The 9,986-nt window shown below is 44.8% G+C and overlaps 1 protein-coding gene across 1 annotated transcript; it reads right to left on the reverse strand.

The window, feature by feature from the left end:
* Positions 1–696: 696 nt before the first annotated feature.
* dcun1d5 (DCN1, defective in cullin neddylation 1, domain containing 5 (S. cerevisiae)) lies at positions 697–7,837 on the reverse strand. The gene is made up of 10 exons (XM_030067708.1): positions 7,683–7,837; positions 6,351–6,406; positions 6,066–6,108; positions 5,820–5,928; positions 4,340–4,505; positions 3,601–3,692; positions 2,894–3,002; positions 2,368–2,472; positions 1,682–1,784; positions 697–1,092 (listed from the first exon to the last, which is right to left on the reverse strand). The coding sequence occupies exons 4-10, from the start codon at positions 5,888–5,890 to the stop codon at positions 1,037–1,039; spliced, it is 702 nt and encodes a 233-aa protein (XP_029923568.1). The 5' UTR covers positions 5,891–5,928; positions 6,066–6,108; positions 6,351–6,406; positions 7,683–7,837; the 3' UTR covers positions 697–1,036.
* Between the last annotated feature and the right edge of the window lie 2,149 nt (positions 7,838–9,986).

A 9,986-nucleotide genomic window follows, 5' to 3' on the forward strand; every position in this document is an offset into this window, starting at 1 on the left:
CTTAGTCCTGCAGACTGTTGGTGCATCTGACTAGAACAAGCATCCAGCAGATGGAGCTGTTACATATTTGCAATCAATAATTAGCTTGATCCCACACCCATGAAACACACAAACACCTTCTGAATAATGGAGTGGGGTGTAATAGAAATAATGGAGCCTTAAAATCAGGCTAATGAAATGTGGCAGTAACAGTGTGCTCACTGCACCCTGACCAAACTATCCAGGCCTCTGGTGACACATCAGGGAGGAGAATTCATGCCGTCAATGCTTCCCGATCAGCAAAAAACAATTAATACACAGTTGGTACCTGAGGACGACTGATCACTGCACATATTAGAAATAATGATCACAAAAAAGCTGAATTTACACAACTTAAGCCATCAATGAACTAAAATTCCCGTTTCAAGAAATGTCAAGAAGGTACACAAATTCTACAATGTACACGTGGTTTTGTAAATGTCGAGATTTCATTTCAAAAGAAAAATGAAACAAGTCGTTACAATTCCATTTCCTCTTTCTTTATTTCTCCAAAAACAATACAAGTTAAGACTGAAAAAAAGAATTACAAATAAATTCTGCAGCTGGTCTTAACACTGAGTATAAACTGTGGCCACAAATGAAATATGAAAAAAAAACAGTCCCTCCTCTCACTTCATTTTTTAATTTTTATATCATTTTAGGAACTTTTTTTTTTTAACTCCCCCCAAATTAAAACTGTAAAAAGTCTCTTTGGTGAGAGAAAAAGGGCTCCAACGACCGGCTGAGGATGCAAACAGGCCGGTTCTGCTGAGGAGTGTGTGTGTTGTAGTCCATGGGAATGGTTATGTACTCCAGAGGTGTGTGTGTGTGTGTGTGTGTGTGTGTGTGTGTGTGCGCACATGTTTGCAGTCCAGTAGCGTGGATGAGAAGTGTAACCATTGTTTTGCTTTTTTTCAAATTTAAAAAAACGACAGTGGAGAGTGTGTTTTTTTTTTTTCGTCTCGATCTCCTCTCCCTCTTTCTCCCTCTTGGTGGCGTGGCACTGAGACGCCGTCCGCTACGACACCGACCGAGCCTTCTGCCATTCCACAAACTCGTCTAGCAGCACTGGCCCTGCACAGAGAGAGAGAGAGAGAGAGACGTGCTGTTGGCCTGTCTTCTGTTGGACAGCAGGACCCGGTGGGACAAATTCAAAGTTGGCCTCTCCTCCCTGGCTAAGCTAAATGCTGGCAGCAAGTTTTCATTTCCTAGGATGGCAATGGAATGAAATGACCACCCAAAATGTAAAACATCACTGCCGGCGGTTAATGTCGCCATGGAGGAGGGGGCAACTTTGACTGCTGTAGTTAAAAACCAAAACCGACAAATCCTGCTCATTCTGCCTTTAGATATTTGAATGGCTATTACTACACATCTTTTATCTGACCACGTTACACTATACAGATACAGTGGGGCCTGATTTCTGAAAAATTCTTAATGTTAGACTAGTTGTTACATACCAAATTGCCATTTAAATACAATCTTTTGTCATTTCTGCTTTTTTAATAGGGCCTGGTTTCAGATTCGAACCCGGGCCGCTGCAGTCAGCCCCTTAGCCTTGACAAGTGGCATGTGCTCTATCACATGAGCTGCCAGGGCGTCCCGCAGAACTCCTGTTTAAATGTCAGTGAAATTAGTGAAAATGCACATCATCCATACTCACAAGCTCCGTCTTCATCGTAGTTGCTGAGGTCCTCCTTGATGGTCCTGCTGAACTCCAACACATTGTACCACTGGTCTTTGTTCATGCCCTTGTACTTGGATTGCTGTGGGAGAGAGGAGGGGAGAGAGCGGTGTCTGTAACTGGATGCCAGTTCAGCTACACTGCAGTGTTTACACAACACGATTTATGTGGGAGGGCTGCTCAGCCACATCTGCTCACACTGATTTTAGCCTCTTAGATTCTGCCCAACTTACAGAACAATTCAATAAGAAAATATTCAAAATGTAATGAATATCAGTACATATGCAACACAAAACTGCACTTTTTAAAAACAAAAAAGTGCTTCAATAGTTCCTCCTTGGTGAGACACAGACAGACGGCAGTCAGGGGACAGAAGCTGCAGCAGTGTGCCCGTAAATGACGCCAAAACACAGTACACACCCTCAGCACAGGTTTGTTTTGTTTTTGCTCGGTTTAATAATTAATATAATGGCAGGGAAACCCCTGATTTTTTGAATAACTAGTTACTGATTTTTTTTTTTTTATAAACTGTATCTGACAAAATTCCATAATATTCCATGATTTTTGAAAGTGCTTGACTTTCTCTATCTGGAATGTTCTTCCCTGGACAGGGAGAGGGAGAGGGAGAGGGAGAGGGAGAGAGAGAGAGAGAGAGAGAGAGATACCTCCAGAAACTGCTGGAAGACCGGGAAGAGAGGCCAACTCCTCTCCAGCAGCAAGGCCAGCATGGACTTGGCCGTGTCCATGTCCAAACTCCTCTGGCTTTTATCCTGAAGGGGGGGACACGAGAAGAGGATGGAGGTGGGGTGTGTGTGTGTGTGTGGGTGGGTGTGTGGGCAGGGGGGTTAAAACAACAAGTCAGTGTGAGAGTGAGCAGGAGGCGGGTGGTCAGTCTAATTCTCAGGTTTTCAGGATCTCTGCAGTGTTTGGGCTCTGCGGAGCTTTCCCGGACACTGGACAGATGTGCAGTGAAAAGTGTCCACATCCATTATCATTTTCTAAGAGACCCTTTGCTGAATTGTACCAAAACAGGTAGAAGCACAAAGAGAACGTGTTTGCCACATCACAAGGAGGCCGGATGTCACCACAGGGGTGAATGTTACGATTCATGATCGCTCATGTATAAGAAGATTCACTGAATGTCATTACTGAGAGACTGACAAACCAGTTTAGCTCAGATGAAACGCTCACCCTGGCGAAGTCAAAGGCATATCTGTAGATGTTCTTGAAGACTGCGGAGTCGTTGAGTTCACAGCGCAGGTAGTCCATTTTGCTCCGTAACCTCTCTGTGCAGTCGCACCTGCAGGGCGACCCGGTTAAACAGGTGTCACAAGGCAACAGTTTCTCTCCTGTGTGCTGACAGCTGGGAGGACACCATGTCTGACAGCAACATCAAACTACTGGCTGTCATGTTGCGAGCTAAGCTCAGGTTTAACCCCTTTTCTCCATATGACCCGTTTCAGCCTTAAACATGTCCTCACCAATCCCACTCACAGGTGTGTCTCAGGTCCATCACATGTGCTGCTTCTGTTTACATTTCAAGTCAATTTTCTCACCTTTGACATGGGTCTCAAATCATCTCTCACTGATTTATTTACTGGTCAAATTAACGTGTCATCGACAAACATCCTCATGACATGTGAGAACTTCAAATGTAACACAAACAATGGAGACAAGGGATTGTGTGTGTGTGTGTGTGTGTGTGTGTATGAGGAAGACATGGTGGGTTTCTGATGGACAGTATTGAACCAGATGGTGAGTTAGTCCTCGCTGAGTCAGCTTTATTTCCTCCAAAACAAGACGATCAGACTGAGCTTGTCAAAAGAACAGTTGGCAGGAAACACATGAAGAAGTGTCACATGACCAGAAACGAGGTGGTAAAATAAAGGCTGACTTACTGTAGTAAGGTCATTCCCCTGAGCCACTCCTCTTTTGTGAAGAAACCCATACTCGCTGCTTCTAGCAGCCACGCTAAAACTAACATGATAATCTGCAAGAGAGACAGACACAGGCAGGTGAATTTCATTCTGGCCAAAACATAAAATCAACATCTGGTGTGTGGGGGTGAGTGAGAGAGATTATCATTCACTCCTGGAAAAACATCATCACACTGCCTACTCCTTTCCAAAAGGTTCCCTGAATTGTAAGTGAGCTGCTTTGAGAACATAAAAACAGCGGTGATGCAAATGCAGGAGCAACAGAATGTGATTTGGAGCAACTTGCACATAAATAAATAATCATATTAATTTGATTTCAGAAGACCTCTGCAAACAACAGGATTGCAGAATGCCGTGGATTATATTTCTGGGGGTCATTATCCTTTAGGTGGTCAGAAAAAACAGTGGGCTTAGCAAATCAGAAGTTAAATATAGCAGCAACAAAATCAATGTTTCCTCTCCTTTCATTCAACAATGGTGTACAGGAAAACTACACACACTGCTCAGGACAATGTGACAAAAACACTCACTAATTTCCCCCTCCAGACATATGAAGGAAATCCCCAAAGGGCATGGCTTTAAAGGGTACAACTCACATGATAACCAAAACAGGGTCAGACAAGTAACAAAAAACAGAAGCATTTCGTTCACAACATAACAATACAGTATGGAGTGGACGTGTCTGAGTCAGGGCACTCACGTTCTCTGGTTCCACGCCAATGTCCTCACAGAACTTCTCCATACCCTCTGGACCGACTACATCGTCTGGGCCAGCGTACTCGTGGAACCAGGCCAGGCACTTCTTATTGGAGAACGGCTTCTCTCCGCTGATCAGCCTGGATCCACGGATCTGAGGTCGTGTGAAACTGGAACACAAACCACAGCTTTCATTCCACCTAGAGCAGGGGAATCACTCTTCAGCTCATTTTTGCAAAACAGTTTCAACTATTAGATAAGAATGAGTGATAAAACCAAAACAGACAGGCAACTGCTGCATGTTATGGGACTGACAAACCCTTCAGATGATATCACCAAACATGTTGTTGTTGTTTTTTTTTACCTACCAGAGAGTGTAACATTGAAACTTCCCATTTTATCTGTATTGTTAGCACAGAATTATGAAAATCTTGTCACTGCCATACAGTGTTTCCTATTCATATCAACACAGCAGCGTGGTTGAAGCGGCAGCCATTTTTACGTGCATCGTTGCCACTGCAAAGAGCAGCAGCCATGGAAGTGGGCTAACTTCTGGATTTCAATTGGTGGCAAATATTAATGTTGATTGTTTTTTTTTTTTGTTGTTGTTTTTTAAGCAAGCAGCCACAAGGCAAGGTAAGTTTATTTATATAGCATCTTTGAAACACAAGGTCATTCAACATGTTATACATAAAATTTAGGAAGACAAAGAGACGAGATGTAAAAGACAAAATTAAATGTTGTTGCTGATGTTTTGCGTTCAAATGTACACATGAGCATAAGCAATGGAGCAAAATGCTCTTATAATTTGGATTACTGTCAGGTAAAGAGTTGTCCTGAACTCCCGAGGCATTTCCAACTTATATTCTTTTTAAAATTCATCACTTTCTGCTTCATTATAACAAGATAAGTTGACCTCCCCTTTGAAACAGCACAGCCTGCCTTTAAGAGGAAAAATATGTGCTGAGTGCTGCATTTCCCCTACACCTCAAAGCGCACACACACACATACACACACACATACACATACACACACACACACACACACCTGCCAGGACTGCACTCCTCCCTTCTCCCTGAATGCAATGTTAGCACCGTCTGCTATTCAGACATGTCACACATTCCCACCAACACAGATACACAGACACACACATACACTAGGGGAAAATGAGAAGGTGAGGGGTTGACAACGTCTGCTGCCAGGTGTAAGACAACCCTGCTATCCTAATCAGTCCCAGCCCTTTCCAGGCTACCACATGACTCAGCCAACGACAGTCCCCTCCAAAATTTAGCCTCTATGTCTCTGGAGCTAATCATTAAAAAACGTTGGACAAACATTCTGCAGACCAGATCTGCAGTAGAAAGCACAAATGATTACACCTGAGGGAAAGACAGGATGTAGACTGGAGACAGGTGGACACAAATACAGAGCAGGGGAGGTGTGTGTGTGTGTGTGTGTGTGTGTGTGTGTGTGTGTGTCTTTACTTTGTAATTTTACGCTTCCTGAGCTCTTGGTCATCTGTACCGGGGAACTTTCTCTTCTTAACAGGCACCATCACTGAATCTTCTCGGGGCTTCACTAGCTCGGCTGGACCTGGAGAACAAACACGGGCATGAGTTGGCAGGGAACAGAGGAAAAAAACAAACCCTCTCCTCATCCACTAACACACACCTCTAAGCCAAAAATCAATCAGCTATACACAATTAAAACTTGGGGGGTGTATGCAATACCTGTGTTTTTCTGTCTGTCTTGTCCATTCAAATCTATCAGACTCTATAATGAAAAAGGGAAAATGCAGACATTGTAAGTAAACGTCACAGCAGAACAATTTGATAAAACATCACTGGCAAAGCAATGGTGATGTTTAACATCTACTGCTCAAATGCTTCCTGACAGTAATTTTAACTGATCAATAATAGTGCATTTCTGCCAAAAGTGTAGCAGCAGTACCATAAAAAAAAATTCTGGATAAAGCATTAACCTGCTGAAAGTTAAAGATTTGCAGAGCTACTTACAAATTTGTTCAGCGTTTGTGATACTGCATTGATGTCAGCCAGTCCCGTGTTTGGCCCTGCAGATAAATGACACATAATCAGCCAGCTGTCATCAGCACTGAGAGACTGTGGGGAGAGAATGTCAGCCCAACTCGCTTTATAACAACAACACCAACAAATTAATAAATCCGTCGCTACACTACAGTTAACGTATTGCTTATTTGCAAATGTAGCAGGACATGAAGTGAGACTTTTTATTAAATCGCAGAAGTTAACTTTGCACTGTCTATAAGCCCGAAGTTACAAGAGCGGGCTCAAACACTAAAGACAGAGTCGAGTCCTTTGTAACAGACATGCATTTGCTGGTGAGCCTGGCAGCTTTGTAATGCCAGGCTTTTTAAATGGAGTTCGGTGGCCCGTCCATCCAGACTGCAGAGCGAGGCTGGGGGAAACGTGCGAGCGGCTATCACGCGCCTCGCGTGACTCCCTAAAGGTCAGCCGGTTAATGCTGATATGATAAGCCCCGGCCCTCCACTGGGCTGCGACCAAACGACCTGCTGCTTCATCGTGTAACCGGCAGACAGCTGACCTGCCTGAGGCCACAGCACCGCTGCCTCGGTCCCTGTGAGCCGGAATGGCACCGGGCGGCTCCGGGTCTAAAACGACAGGAGGCCGGCCGGGGCGAGCTCCAGAGCCAGCTACCTGTCCACCCAGAGCGGCGTGTCTCACCGCCTCACTGAGTCATGTCGGTGAGATACATGACGCCATGTCTCAAAAACTAACACAACAATGACAAGTGTGCACCGGCGGCCAGTGTGTCACTCATTAGTTAATAAAGAGCGCAGCAAGAAATAGTCCCATTTAAAAGGACCTGAGCCTGGGTTTACGGCAGAATACTGCCAAGGAGCCGCAGTGGATGACACATGGCGAAGCCCCAACACTGAAATCACATCCTGCGACTTTACACTGATTAAGATTCAAGTTCAAGTCAAGTCGCAGTTCCCCCGGGCGCTGGCTAGCTAGCATAACAAGGACTGGTTAATGATTGATGCTAGTGAGCTAAAACAAGCTAGCGCGTTTGTATTAGCCCTCTACATCATGAACGGCTCTCGCGTTTGTCTGCTGGTTAAACCCCCAACATCTACAAAAACTATAGTGTTATTATCAGGTGATCTCGTCTGCACGTCAATTTTCTTTTGTTTGGCAGCAGGTTAGCGGGAGCGCCGCGAGTGTCAAGCCTGCCGCTGTTGTCACTTCATTCTCAGCTAGCAGGCTAACGCTAGCTAACATGTCAACACACGCGGGAGGCGATTTAAATCCACCGTGACTCGGCTGAAACAGAAGCTGACATACCTAGCTTTTGAAGACTTGGTATTCAATGTGGATAATGTTGCTGAGATGCTCAAACTATTCTTTTTTCAGTCACAACCACTCGGAGAAATCAGTTTCCACTGAGCTTAAACACTGGGGCTGAATGACGCCGCTTCCGGGACAACGCAGGAGCGGACGATATTTATGGAGTGTGTTGTGAACTAATCATTGCCATTTCAACCAAACTTCCTGGGGGATACGTGGTCATTTTTAAACATGAATTTTAAAAAGCATTTTCTTAGCTATTTTCATGGCAAGCATTTCATTTGAGCACAACGCTACCAGATTTGTAAAGATCACCACCGCCACGACCCCCCTATCAGCCCGCAAATGGTACGAGCAGATTTTTAAAGACACAATCTGTTATTTTTGGCACTCACATGGAGCGCTCACATGTCCCACAGAGGACTGAGAGACACGGCCATAGAGCCGAGCAGGTTGAAAATCATTACTATTATAATAAACAAGTCATCCTAATCCGTCCAGCCAGCTGAGTGAATCAGTCACAGCGAGATGTGCGCCTGTTTTTCCTGTGCAGTTTTATTTTCTGACTGATCCAAGTGTCCTGCAGCTCCCCGGCCAGGGGGACAGCTCAGGGTAATGGAACAGCCTGGGTCCAATGACATATCATGACATCTGAAATCCAATCCTGGAGTGGGGCCTCGGTTTTTATTTATCTATCTATCTATTTATTTATTTATTTATTAAACCCTGTCTTTAATTTATTCATATAGTCATTTCTGATAAGGCAACAATATCAATAGCATTCAAAACTTACAATGATGCAACATTTTGCATGAAGCATTTAGTGTCAAGTTGCATGTTTTGATATATCCAAGACACTTAGAGTCAATTAGTGTAATTAGCCAGTGTTTTCTAAGTCACAACTTTGACTTGTGCTTTTTTGTTTATGTATGTATTTATTTTTTAACCCTCCTGTTGTCCTTGGGGTCAATTTGACCCTATATTAACATCTCTAAATGCATGATTGACATTGGGTTTTTTTTTTCGCTTCATATTTCATGACTTTTCTTAATTTAATGGGGACAAGTGGGTTAACATGACATTAACACAATGATACACTACATGGACAAAAGTACTGGGCCACAGCTCTTAATCGGTGAATTCAGGTGTTTCATTCAGTCCCATTGCCACAGGTGTATAAAATCCAGCAGCTAGCCATGCAGTCTGCCTTTACAAACATTACTGAAAGGACGTCTGGTTCTAAAGAGCTCACTGAGTTCCAGTGTGCTGCTGTAATAGTAATGTAACAGGATGCCACCGCTGCAACAAGTCAGCTGCTGAAGTTTCTTCCCTCCTAGATATTCCACCCTCAGCTGGAAGTGGGATTACTGCAAAGTGGAAGCGTTTAGGAACCACAGCGACTCAGCCACCAGGGGGCAGCACCACGTACAGTTACAGAGCGGGGTCGCCAAGTCGAGGCTCACAGTGCGTAAAAGTGGCCGACGCTCTGCCGCCTCAGTAACTGCAGAGCTCCAAACCTCCTCTGGCATCAACATCAGCACAGAAACTGAGCGCCGGGAGCTTCATGGCCGAGTGGCCGCACGCCAGCCTCACATCACCGAGCATGACGCCGAGCGGCGGACAGAACGGTGTAAAGCACGCCGCCGCCGGACTCTGGAGAGGTGGAAAGGGAGAGGGCTGGTGTTTCTGGGCTCAGCCTCGTCCCCTCAGTTCCACTGAAGGGAAATCTTAACACTTCAGCTCACTGAGACACTTTGGACAATTCTCTGCTTCCAGCTTTGTGGGACCAGTTTGGGGAAGGAAGGCCCTTTTCTGTCCCAGCATGACTGAGCCCCAGTGCACAAAGCAGCTCCATAAAGGCGTGGCCAGCTGAGTTTGGTGTGGAAGAACTTGAGTGGCCCGCACAGAGCCCCGACCTCAACCCCATCCGGGCCCTCTGGTCCAACATCAGTGTCTGAGCTCACAAATGTTCCTCAGGATGAACGGGCAGAAACTCCCACAGACATGCCAACATCTGGCAGAAAGCCTCCCAGAAGAGTGGAAGCTGTTCTGCTGCAAAGGACCAACTCCATATTGGTTTTAGAATGGGAGCTCAGAGAAGCTGCTGCAGGTGGGATGTGGAGGTGGACCAATACTTTTGTCCATAAAGTGTATGTGTGTAAGTGTATTCTCTGGGGTCAGTTTGACTCCAGGCATTTTTAGATGCATAAAACATTTAAGAAATAGCAACATTTTCCACAAACTTGCTTTAGTTGTTTTGGATGACATTGAGGACCTATAACATGCCTTTTTATAATCTTC

Source organism: Myripristis murdjan, chromosome 13 (genome assembly GCF_902150065.1).
Source record: "Myripristis murdjan chromosome 13, fMyrMur1.1, whole genome shotgun sequence".
NCBI classification, from domain to species: domain Eukaryota; kingdom Metazoa; phylum Chordata; class Actinopteri; order Holocentriformes; family Holocentridae; genus Myripristis; species Myripristis murdjan.